The sequence below is a fragment of the Tauraco erythrolophus genome, chromosome 8 (genome assembly GCF_009769465.1).
Source record: "Tauraco erythrolophus isolate bTauEry1 chromosome 8, bTauEry1.pri, whole genome shotgun sequence".
In the NCBI taxonomy this organism is placed as follows: Eukaryota; Metazoa; Chordata; class Aves; order Musophagiformes; family Musophagidae; genus Tauraco; species Tauraco erythrolophus.
This window is the reverse complement of record NC_141472.1, coordinates 12,130,837-12,157,368: the sequence shown is the minus strand read 5'-3', so window position 1 is coordinate 12,157,368 and position 26,532 is coordinate 12,130,837. Positions and strand designations below refer to the sequence as shown.

The 26,532-nt window shown below is 37.3% G+C and overlaps 1 protein-coding gene across 1 annotated transcript in view; it reads left to right on the top strand.

The window, feature by feature from the left end:
- Window positions 1–3,666: 3,666 nt before the first annotated feature.
- Window positions 3,667–26,532, top strand: part of DNAH7 (dynein axonemal heavy chain 7) — a 122,234-nt gene continuing 99,368 nt past the window's right edge. The window contains exons 1-17 of the mRNA XM_086616016.1: window positions 3,667–3,681; window positions 7,642–7,707; window positions 8,139–8,247; window positions 8,357–8,510; window positions 8,861–8,954; window positions 10,046–10,226; window positions 11,112–11,187; window positions 13,232–13,357; window positions 14,856–14,975; window positions 16,511–16,694; window positions 18,161–18,340; window positions 19,278–19,553; window positions 20,513–20,640; window positions 20,825–20,903; window positions 22,971–23,195; window positions 24,576–24,722; window positions 25,363–26,048. Of these exons, the coding sequence (XP_086472142.1) occupies window positions 3,667–3,681; window positions 7,642–7,707; window positions 8,139–8,247; window positions 8,357–8,510; window positions 8,861–8,954; window positions 10,046–10,226; window positions 11,112–11,187; window positions 13,232–13,357; window positions 14,856–14,975; window positions 16,511–16,694; window positions 18,161–18,340; window positions 19,278–19,553; window positions 20,513–20,640; window positions 20,825–20,903; window positions 22,971–23,195; window positions 24,576–24,722; window positions 25,363–26,048 (2,846 nt within the window). The remainder of the gene's footprint in view (window positions 3,682–7,641; window positions 7,708–8,138; window positions 8,248–8,356; window positions 8,511–8,860; window positions 8,955–10,045; window positions 10,227–11,111; window positions 11,188–13,231; window positions 13,358–14,855; window positions 14,976–16,510; window positions 16,695–18,160; window positions 18,341–19,277; window positions 19,554–20,512; window positions 20,641–20,824; window positions 20,904–22,970; window positions 23,196–24,575; window positions 24,723–25,362; window positions 26,049–26,532) is intronic.

Sequence of the window (26,532 nt, the reverse complement as noted above, 5' to 3'; positions counted from 1 at the left end):
AATCTTTTTCAAATAGGAGAAATTTTCTAGTATTTCATAGGCATTACTTCTTACTTACAAAATCACTACTTACATTTGTGCTTCCATATTGTTAGTCTAGGAATGTCAAAAATAAGGTATACAAGGAAAACATAGACCTGTTTTTGTCTTTTAAAAATGAACTGAAAAATGTATGGTGGTGTGTGTTTTGTTTTTTTTTTCCCCACTGGAAACTTGCCTAAAGTACAATGTCTCACCATTCATGGTGAGTTGAAGTGGGTAAATTCATTATCTTTTTGAAATAATTATCATATCTAATAGTGTTTTAGGTCCTGTCCAAAATTCAAGTCCTGCCTATGAACATAACAGAGTTGAAGTATCAACTCTTGATTTGAAACCCTGCAACTCAGTTTTTTACAACTAAAACTTTTCCTTTACAGAAATCATTTATCAGTTATCAACTTGTCAATTTCCCTGCTATTAGAAGCCTCTGAGAAAGTTTTGTTTGCTTCATTAAAGGTCTTTACAATGTGAGATCAATTACTTGTTTTATATGCAACTATAGTGAGTCCATGGAGGGTAGATGTGAAAGAACTTAAAAATACATATACACATGTATATTTAAGAAAAAAATAGAGACAAAAGAGATTTTAGGTGGAGTACAAGAAAAGGAATTATGTGGGAATAAGTTCCAGTATGTACTCTTTGTGTTCAGTTGAGATTGCTGTAACTGCTGGAGTGATTTAGGAATACAGCTTTGAGAAATGAGCTGTAGGCATGTAAGAAGCTGTGATTCCATTGCATTCAAACATCTTGTTCTGTTTTCATGCTAGTTAATGTTTTTCAGTCTCTCATCTGAAACCTCTGGGGAAGAAAAAAACCCTTCCTGAAATTATTTTTAAAGCAGAATCCAAATCTGACAATTTTACTTTTTGTGCACACAGGAGTTACTACATTTGTTGTACTTTCAAACATTATTTATTTGCTCTAATCAAAACGTACAAAGCATGCCAGTAAGTACTTTGGTTAAAAATTAAAGGATCACTTTTTTCTACATTAAAAACAAAACATCTGGTCAGTAAAATACTTCACTGTACATAGTACTTTTGCTTAAGTTTTGTTAATTCCGTGGAGCAAACCACACTGTTAACTACTGTCTAATACTTTTGACTCTGAAGGGAGAAAGAAATGTATTCTTGATTTACTGGCACTGCAGAACTTAACTGAGGCAGCAGGGTGGAATAAAAACCTCATGTCATTGAGTCTTTCAGAAAATGAAAACTTAAGTGATAAAAAAATGTTACCTATGACCTTTTTTCCTTCCTGTTTTTAATTTTGTCATTGATTCTTTTTTTGTTGCACTGATACTCCAATCACTGCTAAACTTTTTATTACATAACAATATATGAACTGTGTGATACTGAATGCCTATGTTTTGGTTTTGCCTGGTAATGATGGGTTATTTATTTTGATAGTCTGCTCCACTTTTTTTAATTGCTTTAAGTACGGTTCTAAAACATGCTGAGGAGTACTCACTAGTACTGAGGAGTATTTGTGTGTACTCCTCTTCATCCTTTCACTATTTTATTCTTTTGATCTTGTTTTCATCTCTGAAGTTAGATTTAATTGTTTTGTTAGGTATGACTGGGATTTCAAATGAAAGTGAGATGTTAACAAAAAACAGGAAGGCAAAAAAAAAGTTGCAATTTTTTTTTTTTCTGCCGTGTCCTCCTATGGCCTTGGAAAAGCTGATTAATAGCAGCTGGTGTTGCATTTATGTAAATAAATTGTGTTTAACTGGTCACTGCAGGAAATGAATGAAATGTGGGGAAAAAGAATAAACAGCAACACAGAAGTTCTTAGTTCTCTGTAAGAAAGTTGTTCTGATAATGAAAAACACTATATACACCATAATTGATATTTTTCTCTCTAATGTTCCTAATACAAGCAAACTAACTGTGTCTTCCTTCCTCTGAAGCGTACAAGCAGGTGTGCTATTTATAGTTTCCTGATCAGATAATGAAAAAACATAATGTCACTTTCTAGCAAAAGGAATTGCAACACCCAGTGGCGTATGGTGATGTGCCCTGAATGTGCCTACAGCCTTCTGTAGATGTATTTTCTAGTAGTTGAATGACTCGGTATCAACAAGAAATAGCAAGGATTTCCCTTCACATGTTTTCCAGCTAGACTGTTATGTATTATAGGCTGTACGGCAAGCAGCTTGTTTGAATCTCCCTAAGATATGTTAAGTATGAGGGCATTTCTCATTTCAAAATCAAAACCGGGCTTTGGTACTGTTCTAGAAAATGCACTGGGAATTCCAAGTGATGTTGAATTTTCTACAGCTGGACAAGGCCAAAATACCCTACTGGTTCTTTGCCTGTGGTATTTTAACAAAGGGGCTTTTATGTTTAAAATTCGATACATAGACTCTTCTAATGCTCTATGTACACTTCACAGGGTTGGTGGCAGGCCTGAATCAGAGCTCATTTATAGGGATTTTCCAGCAGGCTAACTCCACTGCAAACTGTAGTGCTACCTTTTATGTGTTGCTGCTGTGAAAACATAACAGAACCTCTCATTTAAAATTCACAAACTACTTAATACAGCAACAGCTGCTTCAGATCCCATTGAGATGCAAACCTGGTCACAGCAAAGTGTTAGGAGTCATACCAACCATACCAGTATTTTATTTAGAGTGGTCAAAGCATCAGATTTGTAATGCAGGGAACACCCACTGACTATCAGGGAAACCGAATGAAATTTTTATTTGTATTTTCTCGTATTCTTTCTGACTGAGGGGTGGGGAGGTGGCAGGTTGTTTAAGTACTAGGGTTCATTGTGCACAAGATGAGCTGATGCACCTGAAAAATCTTTGGTTGCTGTTGTGGTTCAGCCAACCCCAGTCCAGCTGTTAGAGCTGATTAAGAATGATTTTGTGAGCACAGCTGAGTTCTTTTGCATGTTTATTTGGAGCACACATGTCTCTGCTTTGCCTAAAGACAAGCAGCTGCAGTCACTTACTGGTACGTGTCACTTCATTTAAAAGGTGAGAAGGAATGCCCGCCCAAACAGCAGGGCACGGTCCATGCTACTCAAAGCAATTTTAATTACCCTTATTTTCCTCAAAAGGGTATCGAGCGTTTTCTGCTGGAATACAGTCTCCTCTTCATCCTTTCACTATTTTATTCTTCTGATCTTGTTTTCATCTCTGAATTTAGATTCAAAAAAGCTGAAATTAACATGCTGTAGCTGCAAGTGCATCGCAACAGCGTACAAGCGACCGTCGCAGGTGGCATCTGTGCTGTCGCCGACGAGCTGATGAATTGCACGTCTCCAGGCAGCAGCAGCCGAGCGGGCGGCCGTGCTGACCCTGCGGAGGGCTCCCCGGGCGCGGCGGGGGCTCTGCCCGCCAGCTCGACGGCGCGTTTCGGGCGTTTCTCTTCCCGTTCTCCCCTGCCGCGGGGTCGGGGTTAGGCTGCCGCAAGGCCGCGCGTTCGCCGCCGCTTCGATAACGCGTTACGAGTTGGCAGGAGCCGCTGTAACGCGCCTCACTCCGCCCTGCTGCGGAGCGCCGGGAGTGGCGGGCGCTGCCCGCTCTGTTCCGGGACCGGCCGCCGCTCGCGCCCGCTGCTTGGCATGCGCTCGCGCTGCCGGGTAACGGCGGCGTCCGGACGCGCAGCCATGGGCACCGAGCAGGTACGGCGGGCAGGGGGGCTGCCGCGGCAGCCGGGCAGCCCCGCGGCCGGGCTCTGCCCGCCCGCTCCGCCTCCTTCAGCCCGGAGCCGGGGGCGCCTGCCCCGGCTCTGGCGGGAGCCCGGAGAGCCGCGGCGGCCCCCGGCGCGGTGCGGGGCCGTGGGGCAGGACGGGGGGCCGGGGCACTGAGAAGCGCGCGCGCGGCGGCGAGCAGAACGCTCGGGCGCACCTGGCTGCCGGAGGGGGCTTGTTCTGATCCGAACAGCGTTGGTTTTCCTTTAAGCCTTAATTAACAAGCTGGAGTGAGGCTGCCGAAGTTAGGTTTTTCATCCCTGACGCTCCGAGCAGAGCCGTGGTGGGCAGCCGTGTGCGTGGAGAAAGGCTCCCGTATGCCGTCCAGTCAGTCGCAGGCTGGTTGCGACCGATACCCTCCGGAAAAATCGAGCCGCGGTGTCTGTCCTGTCAACCCCTTAAATCAGGTTTTCAGAAGCGGCGTCGGCCGCCTTGCTGCTGCCCACGTTTCCTTTAATTGCCTCACTGGTGCACATTTACGCAGGCGCGTTCGGTTTGGGCGGCTGTTCCTGTGGTGGTTTCAGAGAGGGTGGCTCCTCAAGGTATCTTGTTGTAAACCACAGAAAGGATTTTCAGTCTTTGTCTTGGTACAAAACGTTATGTCACAAGCCCTCTCCTCATTTTTTTTTTTTTTGTTTGGGTTTTTTGTTTGTTTGTTTTTAAAATGTGAAGCGATTTTAATTAATTCTGTTTATTTCCAGAATTGCAGGAAGCTTAAGCGCTGAAAGCAAATACCAATAGAAGCTTTTAGCTATGAGTATGGTTTTAAATCACTAGGCATTAACTTACACTAATTTGCATTATTTCTCTAGTGGCCTGATTGGGTTGTAGTTGGTTAATGTAATTATAAGGAAGAGTCTGCCCTCTTAAATCGTGTTGTTCTCCTGTTAGGAAGTCAACCCTCTTCTTTTAGTCTCTTGGTTTTGACGTTCTCATTCACGTTTGTTTTCCTCTCATGAAACATGTGAGATATTTTAAGAGAAATCATTCAGTAATTTCCTTCAGTGAATTAATTGCTCACCAGTTTTTCTTCGAGTGTGTTTCTTCTAGAGGTGCATATTAGAGGGTGTGAGCTGGCTGCTCATAATGATCGGAGATAGTCCTCGCTGTCCAGGACTCCCTTTTTAGTACATCTTACTGCCAGTAGTAAGTTTGCAGTATAATATTGCAAAATATCAGCGCTGTCTTCAAGGGAAGTAATTTCAACACTGAGTTTAGCAGTACCAGCTCCTCAGAGGTATAAGTTGTGGTGCTGAATTCTATGTTTTCCCACAAAAGAAAATCTAAACAAAACTGCGTAATGTTGTATATGAAGACAAGCTATACTCTTAGTTATTTTTGTAGCCCTATTATTTGTAAAAATACCCAGGTTTCTGCTATTTGTTCCTAACCAGGAATCTAAGAATTAAGACTGTGGACCTTGTTACTGAGAGAAATAGGTGATACTCTTCTAGGAGTTCAAAACCATTTTCTCCTGAATAAAGCTTTTTTTCCCCCGTCCATTCCCTTCACAGAGTAGTAGATAGCATTTGCCATCTGCTTTAGAATCCACACTGGAGAAACAATGAGCTTTATATTTCAGTCTCATTACACAAGACACCAAGAACAAAGCGCGTCTATGCTTGAGATTCAGAACCACCTAAGCTCTGGTCCAGCAGCTGTAAAGTTGTTCATGAACCAGAGTCCATCAGGTCACCACTGAGATGGTGAGGGGGCTGGAGCCCTTGGTGTATGAGGAGAGTCCGAGGGAACTGTGTTTGTTCAGCTTGGAGAAGAGAACATGTTTTCCAGTGCCTGAATTAGAGAGAAAATGGTGCGGGGTTTCTCTTGGTGCTGTGCAGCACAGGAGGAGATGCAATGCTTTCAAGCTGCAGGAAGGGAAGTTCTGACTAGGCATCAGGATGACATTCTTTATAGTGAGGTGAGAAGCAAGGGAGAAGGTTGCCCACAGAGGCCGCTGCTTTAGAGAACTTCACATCTCAACTGGACAAGGCCCTGCGCAATCTGACCCAACTTTTTGTAGTTAGTGCTGCTTTGAGGAGGAGAGCGGGCAGTCAGAGGCCCTTTGCAGCCTGTTTTTTTCTATGATTCTACCATAGCGTGTTTGTATAGAGCTGTGTCTGAACCAGCCCAAACTCTGTCCGTAGGCTACACGGCATTCTACAGGCTTACTGGCTTGGGAAGCAGTGGTTTTATGGTGCAGTGTGGATACACTCTTAGGACACATATTCATGCTAGTATTAGAAAAGACTGGTAACTGTTACATGGTCTGTGATAAGGATCTTTTTGCAGTTGAATACGTTAGACTACAGAGAAATAAATGGCTTCATGTTTTCCCAGTAGAGTCACACTGCTCCGATTACCAGAAAAAAGCAGGTTTGTCCTGTAAATCTTTTTGTATTGGTTATAATACTGCTTTTCCCTCATTTGTGCTGAAATAAGTTCATCGTCCATGTCATTGCAGGCTATGAGACTGGTATGGGCATTAGAATTTCAAGGTGTGAAAACTGTGCGCACGGACCATGCTATATTAAAATATAAAAATTGGCCTGCTTGGTGTTTAGGGTACTTTAATTTACCAGATGTTTTGATCTCTATTCAAGGGGAAGCCAGATGTGTTTAATCTCCTTTGGGGAGAGAAAGGGGGAAGAGAGATCTTTGGTTCATTAAAAGAGTAGTGCTGTTGATTTTGAATCAAGATACTTAAAACATTCTGTTGTAGGACTCCCTCTTGCAGCTGGTGGTTGTCAAGGAGTTTCTCCCCATCAGGTTCAGGGGAAGAACTCCCTAGAGCTGGAATGAGTTTGCTCCCATTTCACAAGTTGGACCACAGATGAGCTTATGAAGAGATTGCTAACAACTGATCAGATATGTCTATACATTTATCACTGTCACATTCCTGTGTTTTGAATGATATTTTCTTTGGAGCCTGATCTGATATTTGACTTCCTTGGGAATTGCCAGAGTTTATCCTTGACTGCAAAATTCATGTCGATAGTTAAGTGCCTAAAACTTGTGTGAGTTCAGGATCAGAGCAACTGTATTGCAAATGGTAGCCGGGTCTGGTTGTTTAAGGGTCGCTTGGGTATGTCCACACAAACTTTCTGCACGCTTTGCGTCTTTCCTCTATTAGGCACAAAGCCGAACAAGGACGGCTGTAGCGTAGGCGTGGAGTGTTACTGCCAGTGCAGCGGCGTGGAAAGAGGCGATGTGGGCAGTGCCAGGGGGTTCTGGTGGTGGTGTGAAACAGGAGAAATAGAAAAACAGCCAAAGGCAGTTGCGTTAGAGCAAATTTAAAATGATTTTACAACTAGATTGTCTTGTTTGTTTATAGGAAAGTGGTGTATTTATCTAGAATGTGCTAGCCAGAGTCCTGGGCATGGTCAGAGGGTGCTTTTGGACAGACAGCTTTGGTGTCTGATGCTGAGAGATCAGCGTTGTGGAAAGACAGAGAATACTGGATGCTCTTAAATGAAAGCTTATGCATGAGGAAAAGAAAAAGACCATTTTGTGTTTTAAAAAATGCTGACTGAAGAACGGGAGTAAAAAATTTGTTTATTTGTTTGTATTATTTAGTGGTATCTTGTAATGCTTTAATGTGTATCTTGGTGAAAAGGTAACATAAATGCTTCCCAGCCTAATATTAATTTTTCAGACGTGTAATTTTTTCAAAGGCATTCAAGAAAGTTGAATTCAACATGGAAACACTCTAGGAAGAATAGGGGAAGTGATATGGAATTGTATGTGTAAAAATCATTATATAAGAGATAAAAATGGAATTGTAGCTAGATTGCAAGTTTAAGTACTCCTTGGAAGTCTAATATTAGTAGTAATTTAAATGTCTAGTTGTGATTTTCATTGTTTGTTTTGTTGTTTTTTTTTCACCCCAAGCCCAGCCCAAATGGCAAAGGGAAGTTGGCAAAGAGAACAGCGAACTTACTACCACAGTTATCTCAGGTAGTTTTGTTGACTTTTTCTGAAAGCTTTCCTTTTCAAACGCGCGTCACAGCATGGTTATGTGAAGACCGTGGTTCTTGTTCAGATATATGCTGAGGTGTATATTCTCTCTGCACTGTATATGTGTATTACATCTGTATGTGGAGATTAACATTGAAAGTGGGATATTTGAACAAGTTTCAAAATACTTAAGTAAGGTGTAAAACTACAGAGTTTACAAGTATTACATACAAGTTTAACATGCTTATCTAATGGTCTGGCTATTTAGAATTTCAGGGCGATGTATAAGCTGTAGTTTATTGTATGCTGCCTTATTCCTGCTCTACATCAGGCTACAGTTTCTTTGATTTGCTGTATTTATGAAGTCTTGAAGTGTGTGTTAGTAGCACCTACAACAAATGTAAAATTAAAATATAAGATATTTATTCCAGGCAAGGTCTAAACCTCTGTGGCAGCAGACTTGTCCTTCATTCCATCTGAGCAAAGAACAGAAAGATGACGAGTCAGATGAGTTTACTGTAAAAAATGAGTGTTCACCTGGTAAGGTTGTTTTTAGTACTACTAAAGAAAACCTATCAGAAACATAAACCTATGTATGATACATTTGAATTTTTTTTTGAACTTAATTTCAAAATGTATTTCGTGCAAGGAGAATATTTGAGGATGAGATCCAAGAGACGTAAGATACAGGATTCTAGAGATGATGAAGCAGGTGCTGGACCATCAACTTCGACACTGCATAGCAGCAGTCATCTGAAAAAAACTCAAAAAAGTTTCAGAAGTGCTCTTGTTAACATTATATTGTGAGTTTCCTTATCTTTGAATAACGAGTCTTTCTTTTTTGATAGAGGAACCAAATTTTAAAATTAAATTATTTTAAAATGTTAATGATTGTAAATCAAAAGTATGTATATGAGCATGAGCTATATCACCAGTTCTAAAAGCTGGACTTCAGCAGATAAAATACAAACTCAGTCACGTCTTTCAGTGTTCCTTTTGAACCAGAATGTCTTCTGCTCATTGTAAAATTTAGGCAGTTACTTTTTTTGTTTCGTTTGTTCACAACTGACATGTAGGATGACCATGTATTACTTATGCCAATAAAATGTATCTGAGGAATGTGATACATACTCTTTGTTTTTTTTTGTCTCAGACAGCAAGACCTTACTGAAGAACAGCTTCCATCCCATGATGGAACCCAGCCTCCAAGAGCAGATTCTTCTACATCAATAGAGAAGGATATTTTGGTAGCTAAAGACTTTCTAGAGTATTAAGTGAAATACAGTGCCAGTCATTTATTGTAAATATTGACAAGATGATTGACACAATGAGAGATGACCGACACTATTAGTTCCACTGTTAGTTTCACACAATGTATTGTTTGTACTGTTACTGTTGAGTGGAACATTAGGGGTGTATGGATGATACAAAGAATTGCAGAATGGAATAGTAACTGGAGGATAACCAAGGTCAGGAAGTAATAAATGAATCTTTTCTACACTTGCTTAAGGTGAGAATCACTTGCAAGGGAGGGTGCACTGCTTTGTCTCAGCAGATAGAATCCATAAGACAATTCTCTTTGGGTTACCCTTATCTAAGGACTAGGATGTACTTCATTCTCTTTCTGGTTTAAGATACCTTATATGACACAATTGTGTACGATTTTGTGGTTAATTTATATTTAAAATAGATTAAGTTCATTTTGGGTTAAATTGAATGAAATAGATTCTTGTGTTACTTCCTGACATTGGTAATCTTCCAGTTGATATTCCATTCTGCATTTCTTTGAATTTAGTCTATTTCTTCATCTGTGTTTCCTTTAATGCCCTGAAGTTTCACATGCCTGTTTAAATGCTAGCATCCAGGCAGTGGTACTTATTTGTGGTTATACATTCATATTTTGAGCAGTGCATTAGCTGTACAGTGCATATCCACACAAAACTCTGCAGAATGCGTGACTTTAGTCTTTTTTTTTTTCTTCTATATGGTCCAGCCCCAGACCTAAGGGATAATAATGGCAGCACTGGAATGATGATTAATATATATATTGAAAATTTCCTTAAGGATAAGATTGGTACTGGGACAGTGCAAAGGAGAGGCGTCTCTTTAGAATTGTAGAACTGTAACAGCAAAACAAAAACAAAAGCCAGATTTCTGAGTTATGTCTATTCTTCAATGACGTTTTTGTTATTTAACTCTGATTGGAGAAATGGAATAAAACTTATGCCACTGTACCCTGTTTTTCTCTCACCTTTAAACCTGTAGTAGCAATGACTTTCTAGTACTAGAAATAAGTACACATCTAGTAACTGGTGCATCTTAATCTTTTATCCTGCAGAAATACTACTTCTACATTCGCCAAGGAATTGATACAGCAAATGTGGCTTCAATGGATGATTCATGGCTAGACCACATCTTAGCTTTAATTCCACAACATCTGAAAATGCTTGATGAAAGTATACGTTCACTGACTGATGAAATTAAAGACGACTATCTTCTGAGTGTAAAAAAGGCTATAGGTAGGTTTCTAGTTTACTTGCATTTTCTCCAAGTTGCTTATACTCAGAAGTGTTCGTTGTTGAGTGCTGTTCACTGCTGAGAGCTACTGTTCCACTGCTGCGGAACAGTTGTATAAAAGTGCTCTCCTGGATGTTAGAGGCACATTTAAATGAATACTCAGGTTTTCTTATCCTTGTAATGATCAAAACTAATACCATTCAGTATTTTTGATCTTTCAACACTTTTTAAAAATGTTATTTTATTTTATAAGTCCCTATTTAATAGTATAACTTTCTCCTGAATCCCTTTTCATGTATATCTAGATGAAACTGTTCATTTCAATGAGTTGTACATTTGAACATTTTGGTTGAGACATTGAGGTGCTGGAGCGTGTCCAAAGAAGGGCAACGAAGCTGGTGAAGGGTCTAGAGCACAAGTCTTATGAGGAACAGCTGAGGGAACTGGGGTTATTTAGCCTGGAGAAAAGGAGGCTGAGGGGAGAGACCTTATTGCTCGTTACATCTACCTGAAAGGAGGTCGCAGTGAGGTGGGGGTCGGTCTCTTCTCCCAAGTAACAAGCGATAGGATTGAGAGGAAATGGCCTCAAGTTGCACCAGGGGAGGCTTAGATTGGATATTAGGACAAATTTCTTCACAGAAGGGGTTGTCAAGCATTGGAACAGGCTTGCCAAGGAGGTGGTTGAGTCACTGTCCCTGGAGGTATTTGAGAAATGTGTAGATGTGATGCTTAGGGACGTGGTTTAGTGGTGTACTTGGCAGTGTTAGGTTAACGGTTGGACTTGACGATCTTAAAGGTCTTTTTCAACCTAAATGATTCTATGATTCTATTCCTTCACTAAGCTTATTTTGACTTTTATTTCTTTTCTTTCTTTATATTTTTTTCAGTTGACTTTGTTTTAAGAGACACCAGGGAAAAAGATGAAGACAAGAAGAAAAATTTTCTTCTACCTCATCGTGCAGAGTAAGAAAATATATGCGTTCAAAAACACTGACTAGAGAACAGTGAGATAGAATAGCATGTATAAGGAACAGTCTTCATACCTACTGGTAGTGTCAGCTGCAAATAGGACTTAGTTATTCGTTGTGCAAATTCAAGTAACGATTATACAGCATCTTTCGAAAAACCCTGGAAAATATGTGTCTACCTTGAAAGATGGTTTGGAACTAGTTTTGTTTAGCAGTGCTTAACTAGTAAGAAGTCTCACAATTAGCCCCACAGAATTTGAAAATGGGATATAGGAGGCCAAATGCTTATGTATAAACTACATTGTGATCAGTGGAACAATAGCATGTTCTTCACAGATTTCACTGAAATTCTGTCTTATTTACAGATTGTGACAGTTTGGCTCGATACATACAGGTTTAAGAGTGTAATAAATGCAGACTGTTTTGTTCCTCAGAACAATTCAGCAATATGTAGTATAACCATTGACAGCTGCCTGGCTCTTCTGGCCGGGTCTTTCAGCATGTAGCAACTTCCATACTGGAGTGAACAGGGGTGGCCTTTGTTTAGAGTAATGGACTATCTCTGTTTTGTTCACACTTGCCTTAGAAAGTCTGCAGTCTACTGAAAGCAAGTATAGTGCTGCTCCCAGGATCATACATCTGTCCAGTGTGCCTCAGCCTACCTAATATCAGCTTTCCTAGAACATACTTTAATTAGTCCTGAGATGTGAAAGTGAAGAGGTTCCTTTTTCATAGTTACAGCTCAGACTGGTAAAATACATTTGCCTCGTAGAGGAATGAAATCTTACAAATGCTGCAGAAACAGAACGTTTCCACTGACACCAACCAGGCTCTGTACTGGGGGTAGCATTACTGAGTGGTTTTAGAAACTTAAAAGGTTCTGTTATAAATCATTTCTGGCCTGTGATTTGAGGTAGGTACTTTTAAAAATCAAATGATAGGCATTAGAATATAATAGAAGAGTTGTCTGTGACAGATGTTACTTAAGCAATTTGCGTTTTGAGAAGAGAAATAATGTGATGAAATTATTGTTGTTATTGTATCCTCTAGGTAGGATTCCATCCTCCAGCTGGTTCTTTGTAGATCTTCCATATCTTCTAGGAACCGTGTAGGACATCACAGTAGTTTGTGTATAAGCTTATGTCACGCTTACATGCAAATCCTGAAGTACAGGATTCTCCTAGTAGAATAATCATTGGTAAAACAGTTTTATTCCATTAACCGTATTTGAAATATGAAACTTTATTCTGAAGAAACATGTAAGATAGATGTTGAAATCTTGAAATTTTTTAACTTAACTTTCTGTAGCTACTTCTTCTGTCCCCTATAGAATACAGATTCACTGAGAAATGGGTAAAAGTTCAGAAATTTTTACTTTTTGGTAGGAGTTCTTTATGAAAATAGGAACAAAACTATTACAGATGTACGACAAATTTTCCAGGAGTGTTTCTGCTTTTCCCTTGCAACTTAAAGGTTGCAGTGTATACTTCCTAAGTTGCAATGCTTAATGTTTTAAAATCAGACTGCCTGTAAAAAATGACAATGATTTTAAAGCAAAATAATCCTATGAGTATATAAAAACCCCCACAAAAATAGCTTAATATTAGTTTTTTAAAAATTTGGAAGTAGATCAGCTGAGTTTACAAAAAGGTTCTGAACTTACGAATTTTTATGTATTTGATGTGTTGAGCATAAACATAGATACTACACACTGTAGAAAATTGCATATTAATTGACTACATTAGATATGTATAATGATTTTATTATATGCTAAATATAAGGGACTATGAATGGGTTACAGATCTCTTACGATTTTGCCAATATTTCTCATATTTTTTGGTTTTTTATACAGTGGTCAATATTTGAAGACTTTTTTTTATGTCTGAAGAATGAATAGAAAGCTAGATTTATCTCCTGAATTCTGTGCTTTCTGGGATGCAAGCAATTATCTTAAAGCAAATGTACAAATATTTCAGTTCTTAGCACAACTACAGTAATCCTACTGTTTCTTCTTTGTTTTGTGGTTTGGTTTTTTTTAGGCTAGAAGTAGTACCAAAGCCTTGGAACAAGTCTTTCTTGTCAGCGTGCAGTTACCTGAAAGAAAATTTGCATGCAATAAATCCTTCAATGCTTGCTGTTCAGAACTTGTGGGAGACCTCATTTAAGTGAGTGTTTTCTGTGCCTCTCAGGTTTCAGTTGCTCAGTCATTTCAGAATCTATATAGGGAAGTAATGGGTGGTGACCATTTAAGATTTCCAAGTTGCCCTATTGAATTTGAGACTGCTACAATAAATGCATCTGAATTGTGGATACGATGGCTTTGTTCAAAAGTCATTATCCCAAATATATTTGTCTGTTCCCTCTAACTTTATGGTTTGAAGAGTTTCTGCCAACTTTTCCTCTATAGAGGTCAAACTTTCCTATCTGTACTTCCCCAGAAATCACACGGAACGATTTGCTGTCTCTGTTTCCTTTGATATCTAGGCAGTTTTAAGTGAGAAGCTACATGTGAAAGTTGAATAGTTTAGCTGTTTTGTACTTGGTTGTCTTTAGCGCTTGGGTGAGATGCCATCGGGACCTGGCATTTTGTGATTTTGGTTTTTGGTTTGTTTGTGTGTTTTTTTTTTCCTACGACCTGTACTGCTGACCCTTCTGAGACACTATGTTCCTTGCACAGAAAGGCTCCAGAATGGGGCTGCTATGATCTTATCTTCTCTAAGCCCCACCCCCCTTTTTTTTTTTTAATTTTCTCTTCGTTATCTTACAGACTCGGCAAGCTTCCTGTTTCTGACATGTTTGAAAAATAATTTATTTTTGCATATGACTTCCATTTTTGAAATAGTCTCTCTTGCTTTTAGTATAGTCTCTTAATCTCTATTTAAATTTGACTCTATTTTTCTGGCTTTCCCAAGTCAGGAATGTTCAAAACAGTCTGTCTCCCAAGAGGAGAAGGATTGCTGTCTTGCCTCGCAAGGCACTTAAGGTTTTTTCTCTTATCTGATTAACAAGGAAAAAAAGCATTAGATGGGCTGTTATTTTCTGCTTCCCAGAGCAGACCAAACTGCTTCCTTATTTCTTGACTGGTGATACAAAAGAGAATGAACTGAGCTGTCCAGGCCAGGTGCTGTAACAAGTTGCAGGGAGTGTTGTTTTTTTTTAACTTTTGTTGTATCTGCTAAGTAGGAGAGAAAATTCAGATGATGTCTTTTAAAAATATAAAACCTGAAAACTATTTTGAAGCTAAATTGAGATGGTTATTTATTTCTTTCTACATTGTTTTAGAATATTTGTAAAAATCCATCCAGTCCTAGAAAGGAATACTATTTAATGCAGTCAGAATTTTTAATGATTGATCCTGTATATAGTGAGTAACATGCACACAAACTCTGCTTCTGAAAATAGTTATTAATATAATCAAATGTAGTAATTACTACTTGAATTTAAGACCATGCATACAGACAGTACTGCAGTGTTTACATTTGGCAGTTCTGAAACAAGAGAAGCTAATTTCTGAAAATAACGTTATTTTTAAGTGTTTAAAATACGTTTAAAAACCTTTTATGTTTGAAATGTGAAATATGAAAAACATTTTATGGAAACAAAGAATTGAAACAAGATGCAGTGAATATGCTCCTGAAATACTCATGTTATTTTCTGTTTCAGGAACTTCCGCCTTCTTGATACAGAAATATTCCACAAAAAACAATTAGCTGAGGAACTCTCGTTTTTCCAGAATAAAGTCATGAAGGAAATTGGAAAATCCAGAGTGATTCTGTCTAAGAAGTATGATCCACTGTGTCCATATCTCTTAAGTTACAGGGAAATCTTTAACTTTTTCTTCAGCTGCTTTTGGAACACTGAGCTTTCTGGAGAGAGGAGGAATGACCCATTTTCATAATACGTACTAGAGAAAGATGCAGTGTTGTGAAATGCTTTGAGGCCCGTGAGTGAAAACTGCTGTGTAAATATTAAGCATGTTACCATGATTTGTGCAGATTCCTTAGGCTGAATTTTGGTGTGACGTATTTTGCTCACTTCTCGGAGGGACGCTGACAAAATACATGTTTTGGTCTGTTATAACAAAAGCTTTTATTTTATGGACTCGTGCTGGATAAATGAGAAGATACAATGTTGCTGTTATCAATAAGTTATGACATTTTAGAATATAAACTGTGATGTAAGCACTTATGACTTATGATATGACTTGCCCCATCCCTACTTTATGCAAAGGAAGTGTCTCATTGAGAGGAAGATTAACCTAGTGTCACGTCAGTAACAGTATCTCTGTAGAACATCTATTGATGATTTTTGAATTTCAGTTTATATATTCTCAGTTTTGTAGTGGTTTCTGATAGCAGAGTGATCTGAAAATGTTGTGTTAATGAGATTGGTTGACTTTGGAGATTATGACTAAGATTTTTCAAAAGCAAAGCGTTGGGATATCATAAGGTTTGTATATTCAGCCTGAGAAAATTTAAAAGAAGAAAGGCGATTTTCTTGGTAGTGCGCTCAGTATGCTGCAGTTAGGTTTTCAAATAAAGCAAAATTTCTAGATCTTTTTTAGATATTTGTGGCCAAACTGTATTGTTTGTATGCATCTGATCTTTCTTTAACCAATACTACTTGATTCCTGCAGTTACGTATTACTGCATTTTTACTATTTCAGGTTTTAATTAAATAAAACAACTGTCGAGACTACTGTAGTCTCAAATACTTGTCTTTTCATGCTATTAACCTTGTAGGTTTTTACTTCCATACTTGTCTACGATTCTGTTATGTATTGCCTTTGCTATTTTCAGGTATATTTATTTCTGACCCTGAAATAACCTTTCTACTCTTAACTGAAGGCTGCAGTTCTGTGCTTTCTTCCTTCCTATTTCCCAGCAACGCCAGAGCCAATTTCATTTTGGTTAAGGGCAACAGGGCAGAAATTCTCTTTGGATTGCTTTCACATCTTAACATCTACTGAGGTTAGAAGGATGGATAATGAACTGCACAGAGCCTCTGGGACTTAAGTGTGCTGCCTGTGAAGCCTGCCTGTCCTCAGAAATAGGAGACCAAAGCAAGAAAGCAAATTTGTCATAAGATATTATGTTTTAAATATGGTTCTATAATAACAGATGACGTTTTCAGAGACGCAATTCCTTAGAATTTAAAGTTACTGCCATATGGCTAACTTAAGTTAAACGATAGTTTCCCAATATACTGCAGCATCTTTTGACTGCATGTAACATAAGCATTTATAGCAGTTAAATTAAAACCACAGGTTTATTAATGCTAATTACTTGAAAAACTTAAAAATACTGTATTCTTTTAAGGTGGTTTCCAGAAGTGCAGAAAATCGTCTACCAAGGTAATAAACGAAAACAAGAACCCAGCAATGCCAGCTTCACTAAATCAGAATCTTTCTTCTGTTGTGCTGCCACTTTAATGACTCGTCAACTGCAGCAATTACTTTTACATTCAATTCAAGACTTTACAGATCTGATTGTGCAACCTACAGTAAGTAGTCCTTCATATGCACACTAGCAGCATTGTTTATCCATGTACCTAAAATTTTGTTTCCTGTTTATTTTTCTTTTGAAAAAAGTAATAGGAAAAAAGTATGAACTGTGGTGGCAGGTGCTTTCTGGAAGAAAAAAAGAATGTTTTAGGAATGTATTATTTATTAAGTAGAGTTAAAATAACTTTTTTTTTGTCATGTAAAAAGGGAATATCAACATATTTTAAATCTGATATCCTCAAGAAGACACTGCAGTCACTTAGGCATACAGTAGAAATTCATTAATATAAAGGCCGTTTGCATCTTGCAGTCGTGCTCCCTCTCCATAATACCGATCCGTGCAGAAGTCTTATCTCTGCTGTTAGTAGGTGTCTACTACAGGCTTTGACGAACAGTTCTTGGAGGGGGGCGGAAAAAGTAAATGAGTTTCTCTGTTGCACTCACATAATGGCTATTGTAGAGATAAATACTTCTCATTGGTATTTGATGTCTTGGAGTGCAACTGGTTCTTCATTCAGCTTTTTGTTAATACAGCCTTGCTGTCCACAGAACTCTGGCTCCTGATAATATTGATGAAAAAACACGCAGAGAACGTAAGGAAGTAAAGAATCATGTTGTGGAAGCAGAGCATATATTTTTCATTCCTGCTCCCCTGTAATTGCTTTGTATGCTTCTGATTTAAGTGAGCTTTGATGTGTACGGTACTATTTTCTGTTATTATTATTAATAACAGTACTACTCTTATCCTTAATATGGTGATCTTATGCTACCTAGTAGTGATAAAATGCTTCCTCCTGTTTCCTAATTAATTTGTTGTGTAGTTAGAATGTGTTAGCAGATGTGGGAAAGTTAAGAGATGCCTGATCCAGATTAAAGATATGATGAAAAATCAAATTATGCCACCAAGGACAAAACCATATAAAAATTTTCATACTGGAATAGATTAGGATCGACAATGTAACCCTCATAATACTCAGTTTGTGTGGATCAGATTCTTGCTTAGCAAATAAAATTGGATGTAACACTTTTTTTCTTACGTTTTATTTTGGTTAGTAGATTCATGGTGACTGCTCCAGAGGATGAATGCATGTACCGCTGTACACATAATAATTCATATATTGCTACATTTGTTAGGGCTACTACTGTAAAGCTGCTCTACCTCAGTCTATGCATATAACTTCTGTAAAGTTGTTCGTTGGTGTACAGAGGATGCCTCTTGTGCCTACCAAAAATAACATTGTATTTCATCTTAACGAACATCAGTTCATGTGAATTTTATCAGAGACATGCTTCCTACTTACACAAGTATTTTTGTAAGGATTATGGAATGTCATTTGCAATGAAAGTCCTGACAACTTAAAATGCATATGCTGGAGTAATTCATAATGATCCTTTGACTTTTCCTGCATGATTTAGGTTAACATACTTTACTGTCTTTTTTTTTTTTTTTTTTTTTCTTGTTTAGAAATTGGTCCAAGCCTACAAACACCCAGGTTTAATCCTGAGGTTAATCCTTGAGAATGACCGTATTAAATTTGAACCTGACTTTAGTGACTATGAGGATGTGTTGCTGAATGTTTATACTGTTATGATTCAAGCTGTCAGTGATATACCAAGAGTTGAGACCAGATTATTTTCTCACTGGGTAAGAAATTACAGTACTCGTGTGGGTTTTTTTAATCATTATATTGTTGATACATTTAGTTCCTAGGTATTTTAATGAATAGCCATATTGTCAGAACTCACATAGTAATATTATAATTAGTCTTTCAGGACTATATTTGGAACACTTTGAAATCATTTTAGTTTTATTAATAAAAGGCCTAATCACTGTTCTCTAAGCAAATAAAAAGCCAAGAATTGACTAGTTTCCTCTATGAGTTATTTTCTGCAGCAGCTACTACAAATGTATGGCCAAAAAAATGATGCATTTAAATTTTAAACATTCTCTTGCCCTTTCTGTTTAGCACCAACTTGGGTTTTAAATAAAGATGCTAACCCTCGACTCTTGTTTTGCTTGAACATATGGCCAAGCAGAAACCTGAGTAGTATGCTATGCTTTACAAAAGCACTAATCAATAATCTGTGAAAAGGCAAATTAAAAGATGTGTCTTAAGCGTGGCTAAATGCACAAGAGCAAGGCTTTAGAACTTCTAGGGGATTACAGGAAAGTGCTTTCCATATTTGGACTGTTACAGATTCATCAGTTGATAGCAAAATTGAAATCATGCCTGTGTAAATCGGAAAAATAAAATCCATGTGGATTAAATTTAAAATTCTTGATAGAATCATTTTGGGTGGATAAGTACGTGGACTTCTGAGTTTCTGAATAAAGCAGCTCTGATTTCCTACTTGTTGGAGGCAAACATTCGTAAGCTAGGATTCAAAGAAATTTGGGAGTAGAATGTAAGTAGCTGTATCTACAAAATTAGATTTATAATCAGACTTTAATTAGGAAGATTTTAAAGTAACATTTAGTTGATTTTTCTATCCTGTTTATCTTCCATGACTTAACTGAGCTACAGACATAACTGTAATTTGAAAATGTGGGTTTTTTGTGTTTTGGTTTTTTTTTTTTAAAGCCAAAAGATGAATCCTCATCATCTGTCTTGAAGCCTGTTATCCTAGATGAGGTCTTGGATGAACATAAGAAAAGGATCAGAGAAGAAATTATCAAAGAAAGTGCTGCACCTGTGGAACATCTCAGGCTGTATGATAAGTACAGCTTCCTGATAAACAAACAAGCTGAACAAGATGTTGATCAATTCCTGTCAGAGGAGCATACCTTTGAAGAAATGAAAAGGGAAATTGCAAAGTACCAAAAACTTGCTAAGGAAATAAAATACACTTCTAGGAAGGTAAATGATCATAATATTCATAAACAGATACGGATATCATTTTAATGCTGATTTTGTACTAAGAATGTTGTCAGTCAAAGATGATAATTAGCTGTGAGATAATTAAAGTGAAATAAAATTGATTTTTGCAGAAGTAGTTTTTGACGTGTTAGCATTTCTGTGTTTATTTGCCGTACTTAAGTGAGACTTAGTTATTTTTGCTAGAAATTGTTTTGGGACTTCTGAAGGCATTCAGAGTATGCTCCTCTTGGATGTGAAGGAGTGAGAGTGTGAGTCCAGCCACTCCGATTCCTTCCAAGCATGTAAGGCAGCGAGTGGATCCTTAACATGAACTGCTCTTTTTGTCACTGTAAGGATATTTTGTGATAAGAATCCTTTGTCCGTCCATTCTGAAAAAGAACTCAGAAGGCTGAAGTGGTTCTCCTTAAATTGTTTCTCTCCTAGCATTCAGTGCAAACCTCACTTTTGGAGAAACTAGTACTTACAGGCCTGTCATGAGGGCTTCTATGTGCAGAAGTCAAGCTGGTGCCCGCTAGTCAAAGAAAGCGTTAGATTCGGAGACTTTGTAGGAGGCAGAGTCCCTTTTTAATCCTAAGGAATGTCACTTGTCTCTAACAGTAAAGCAAGATTACCATGTTTCGATTATCTCAAACTCTGTAATTTCACCAGACAATATTCACTGCTACAGACAGTAGATGCCTTTTTTTTTTAGGAAGTAGATTGTTTGTCAAGGTAAAAAGCAATAGAAGTAAGATTTACGTGAAGTTCCATGTGCAGATACAGAAAAACAGTTATTTGCATCTGTAGCTTTTCTTTCCCTTCTTCACTTGAAAGTTTTAAAAGCATTTTATATTTTAACTAAGTTCCTAGGTGACATCCCTGGCATTCTGCTTAAGATAGTGAGAGAAAATAGGCAAAAGCTATTCAGTGTTCTGACAACTGTTGTATTTGTATTGCAGTGTTTCCGTCTAGGAATGTTTGAATTGCACTGTGAGAAATTAATAAGTGCTTTGGTAAAGCGAGCAGATACTCTTTGTGAAAAAGTTATTTCCAAAATGTTCAAAGATCATCAAGACATGAATGTGAGGTAACTCTCAAACTGAAAATATGTATTGAAATGTACTTAATTTCATTTCCCCTGCTTTTTTTTTTTTTTTTTTAATCCTTAAAGGATACGTTGATCTCATTTGTGCTGTTATAAATGTATGCGATTTGTCCAATGATTAAATCTAAATACACATGCCAAACTGGTTATTTTATGTATTTTTCAGACTATGTGATGAGTTTAAGAGAATATCAGAAAAAGCCCTTACTGCTCCATCTAATACACAGGAACTAATGGAACTTAAGGTACTCTCTTATTTTTTATGAATCCAAGCAAGAAATAACTACCAATACTATTGCTCTGGCCTTAAGCAGTAGCATATGCAAGTTGCCCCCTTTACAGGTATGATTCAAAATTATCAGGAGGATTCTTTGAAATATGAATTGACATCCACTATCGTTAATGATGAACCTTGCTTGAAATGTCTGTTGTGCCGTGAGATATTAGTTAATGATAGTATGAAGTCATCACATGTAGCAAGACATGTTAAAACTAAGCATCCAGATGGTGAAGAGAAACCTTTGCGATTTTTTCAGTGAAGTTTCAAGTCATGCAATACTTAATCCAGTGCTCTACAAAATGTAACGATCCATGCTTAGAAGACTCGGAAGCCTCTTCTTATTTAATAGTGAAAGAGAAAAAGCCACATACCACTGGGGAAATACTTGTTCTTCCTGCTATGGTAAAAATGGCTGAAGTAGTACATGAAAACCAATGTGGTGACAAACTAAAACGCATTTCTTTGTCATCAAATACTGTTGGAAGACGCATGGAAAACATTGCTGAAGATTTGTAGAAACAAGTATTAGAACAAATCATGCAGTGTGGGAGATTTGCTGTACAGGTGGATGAAAGTACGGATGTTTAACTTACCTCTGTTTATGGTATTTGCTAGATTCTGTTTCAGTAACGAAATACATGAAGAAACCACCTTTTTCTGAGCCACTAAAGTACAGATGTATTGGAGAAAAATATATTCTCTACAGTAAATGACTTCTTTAATAAAAACGATGCTTTATGGAAAAACTGTTCAAATGTAACCACTGATGGAGTGGCTTCTTTGACCAGAATAAAAAAAGAATTCTGGGGTGAGGTTGCAGAGGTAGCACCACACATGAAATTAATTCACTGCATCATTCATAAGTTTGCTGTGGCAGCAAAGGTGTTGGAGCCAGAAGTGCGCAAAGTTCCACAATGTGTCACCAATGGGGTTAATTTTATAAAACAAGATCTTTAAGTAGTAGAATCTACATAATAGTTTCTATTGAGACAGGGTGAAAGTCTTTTGTGCCACGCAGAGATTTGTTGGTTATCTGTAAAAGGGTTGTCAAACTTAAAGACGAGTTACGCGTTTTTCTTTTACAAAAAGAAAAGTGTTTCTAATTTTGCTGACCTTTTCTGTGATGCCAAGTGGCTGTCAGCAATATGCTACCTAGCAGATATTTTGGGTAAAATAATGACTTCTAATCCATCCTTCAAGGTAAAGGTGCCGTCTTTAAGAATCAGTGAGAAATTAACTGCTTTTCAAAAGAAAAAATATTTCCAGTGATACAATGTTGTGTCATCATATTAAATTTTTCTGTATCTGTAATTGATGGATATCAAGTAATATCTGCATGTACTGGTACGCTATTGATCTGTGCAATTGGTCAATGTTTTTACTAATACAACTCTTTTCTTGTTAAGAGGCTTTCAGAGTGCTGTGTTATGAATTATTGTTTAAACAGGGCTGTGTTGCTGTTCTGTTAAGAGTACCGTACAGAATGCTACGTGTATCAACGCGGTTTTACTGCCAACTTTGAAAGAACAGCATGGTTTTTGTTTTAATCATAATCAGCAGTACAGTGGCTGTCTGTATTCCTGATATTCTTACTGCTAGGGAAGACCTAATCTTACACTGGGCCATACAGTGCTTCCCTTTCTGAAGTGTGTTCTTCTTTTCTCTTGTACTTATTTTACTAATTTTTCCTTGGTAGCACCACGCTTTCTTTCCCAAAACCTGCAACACACACAACGGCTGTTTGAATTGTCTTCCATTAGTCCAAACCTTCGTGCATATAGCTTTGTTCATTCTTTTGAGTTTTATTCAATAAAATAGCTAGTAAGGCAGTTGTATTAACAAGTTACATGCTGTAAAAATGGCTAATATGATGCCATTCCAAATAAACACCTTTTCAGATAATGTTTTTCTAGTTTTATTTAATTTTCTTTGTAAAAAGTAAGCTTTTAAAGTTAATAATTAACTAAATCAGGCATTATTTTGGCATTAAATTATATGAAAAATATCTTCCCATTTAATTTCTGTTCTCTAGGCCTGTATGCAGAAAGTGGAAACGTGTGACATGCCTGAACTGGAGCAGAAATTAGTGGATGCCGTAAATCGTGTTGGTTTCCTGACAGAATGTGTCATCTTTTCACCAGCAGACATTCGACTGAACAGTAATGTTTTTCGATGGTATGCACAAATGCCAGAGATCTTTGAAAAGCATGGAAAGATAATGAAAGAAAAAACAGATCAATTTCAAGATGATCTTAAGGTTTGTAATGACAGTATTTTAAAAATTCTCAAGCTACTAGCTTTGAATGGCATACAGGACAGGAAATAATAGATGGAATAACGTTTTATATTCCCATATATTTTAAAAAGAAGTTTGAAGTAGATAATTTTATATTATTCTTGGTATTAACTAATTTTTACCTGCTTTCCACTCATTTGTTTTCACGTATCCATGAGTACTGCAAGACAAGGCACATCTCACATTTTGTGCTTGGAAAGCTCTTTGATTCCAGAACTTCCAGCGATGTTGATGAAAGTTGTCTGTATGTGACATAGTAAAAGTCAGATAGATCCTTTAAAGACATGTACGTGGTTTGATTTACGCACAAGTGGTCCCTTTGCAGTCAATGACAGTATATGAAATTGCTATGATAGCTCAAAAAAAAAAATCCCTGCATTGATTTGTAAGTGTGATTTTGATGTTAGGATAATGTCAAACAAAGTAGTTTTATAACATAAGAGCATCTTAATTCAGGTTTTACTTGTTTTTATTTTTTAATCTCCTATACACTTATTTTATCTCTGTTAGAATTTTTCGTTAAATTTTCTGGGCTTTTATAGTACAATTTGTTACAGTATCTAAGTGATGGAGTCTCTCCACAAGGATTGCTAATTACTAGGCTGCTGATCCATTACAGTTACTGTCTATCTAGCTGTCTGCTTTGGTTTTCTTGTGCTCTTTAGTCTCATCACCATTTTGTCTTAGATCATACATGTTTTGAGATAGTGAGCTTCTATGTTTATGGAGTACGTTTAAAGAAATAGCTGGTGTTGTTGTGTTACAAATAAATGTGCAATATAGACTCTGTTATCTTGAAACATTTTATTGCTCTGTATGGTTTGATGCTTGGTTTCAGACATTGACCACTACTGATACTCAATGTGAAATACGTGTTGTGGAGTCCTATATACAAGGAAAAAACTATCCTTGAACTGTGTGGCTTTAAGACAAGAAACACAACTATCTTGTGAAACTGCTTAGCTTCGTCTGTCATTTGATTAATCCTATTATTCTATTTTAATTTGACATACACTAAGCATTTGAATTTAGCTTTCTATTATTAGCCTGCTGACTATGTCTGTCACAGAAAGCAGAAATTTCTATGTACAACTGTATCCTGTGACATAGAACCCAAAGTCATGTCTGTCGATTAGCCCAATGAGTCACTGTAGGTAACAGTAAGGGCAATTTCTGTAATTTGGGTGGGATAGATACTCCTCTGCAAATATGTTGGATGTCTTGGATTTTCTGCAAGGATAAAGGTCCTACTGTACCAAATCAGAACAGTTATTCCTTCTTTTTACAAAAATTTGTTTTGATTTCTTTAAATGACTATATGCTTGCTTGATGTTTAACTAGATACGCTGTGAACAATTTGATGAGGAACTGAAAAGCTACTCTAAGGAGGTTGAAGAATTTAGCACATTTGGAGATATTCAGGAGGTCAACAGGTATTTGAAGAAAGCTCAAGTGTTAAATACAAAATTGGATCTTGCTGCTGATAAGGTACAGATTATAGTCTAAACTAGCCCAATAGTATAAATTGTTAGCCTTAGTATTTGTGTTATCAGAATCAAGAGTTCGCTTAGTAATGCAGTTACTGAGCTGTGGCAAAATAATTCTTAATTCAGCTGTGAAATATTTTTACAGGATTTGCATTTTAAACTGCAAATTTACTGAGTATAGTAATTTGTTACTATGGTCTTGAGTTAACACAGCAGCACTTGGCGTAGTGAAAGAGTAGATTAAGTTTACGTAGGTTTGCACAGAAATTAAACTTTTATATTCTTGGAAGTGCAGTTTCTGATGCTAATTATTACCTCCTGTCTGATAAAGCCTCCTTGATAATGCAAGTTATAGAGGAATGCTCAGGTACCATTCTAAACCTCTAACTGTATTCCTCTATTGAGTAGCATGAATGCTGAGCTGTTGAAGATTGCTTTAACTGCAGTCAATGGCAACAATTACATAATACACTGGTTTAGTAACTCAAAACTTAATTTGAAGCTTATTGATGATCGCTAAAAACCTTCCTAATTCCTGTGGTAAGGACCTGGTATCATGGACAGCTTTGTGATAGTTTGTATTTTTGACAGTTTGTACTTTTTGACAGTTTGTATTTCAGACCTCACTTATGTCTCAACAGATTCAGGAGTTGAATTCAGAAGAAGAGTCCTTTGAATGGCCAGTATCTCAGTACCCTCAGCATAAGAACATCCGGAATACTCTTGCTCCATATCTTCATCTTTATGATATGACTGTTGAGTTCAACAGAAAACACAAAGATTGGACAGAGGGATCGTTTACAGAAGTGAATCCAGACAAAGTAGAGGCAGATGTAGGAAACTACTGGCATGGACTGTATAAACTAGAAAAGGCCTTCCACAATTCTCCAAATGCATTAGCAATAACAAGACAGGTTAAATCAAAAGTGGAGGAATTCAGATGCCACATTCCTCTAATCCAGGTGATTTGCAATCCTGGTTTGCAAGAAAGGCACTGGGAGGAGATGTCAAAAATTGCTGGTTTGCCACTGTCTCCTTCTGAAGACTCAAATGTCTTGTCCTATATTAACTTGAATCTTGAACCATTCCTGGAAAAGTTTGAGACCATCAGTGAAACAGCCAGCAAGGAACATTCGCTTGAGAAAGCTTTAACGAGGATGATTTCTGAATGGGATCAAATGGAGTTCACTCTTCTTGCCTATAGAGAAACAGGAACCCATATTTTGTCATCTGTAGAAGATATTCAGATGTTATTGGATGACCACATTGTCAAAACTCAGACTATGAGAGGATCTCTGTTCATTAAGCATTATGAAAAGAGAATAAGGTATTTTTTTTCTAATAGAAAGTCACCAAATAAGAAATATTTTCTGCTTAATCTAAACACAGGGACTTGAGATGCTTTTGTTTATCCTCCTTAAGCAGTGACTTAATCTCATTATAAAGGGCTAAAGCTTTCATCTGATGTCAACTACACACTATCTAATCCCATAAAGCTGATTTTTACTTTTATTTAACAATATGGGAAGTGCTAATGCATTGGAGAGATTGCTAAACATTTGTACTGTGCTCTGGTACTTAAGATACCAGATGAATTGTAACGTTACATTTGTTTTACCAGATAAGACACATATCTGAGGTGCAGATGGAAAAGTTGTAGACTAATATAATATAGGTTTATCCTTCTACTTAAATTATAAAGCTACTGAATCTTTTACCTCTTCAACAATTAAAAACGTTGGCTTATGTAACGGAGATGAAGAAAATGAAAACAAGACAAATTTCAGGGAAGTGATGAAAGATTTTTTTTT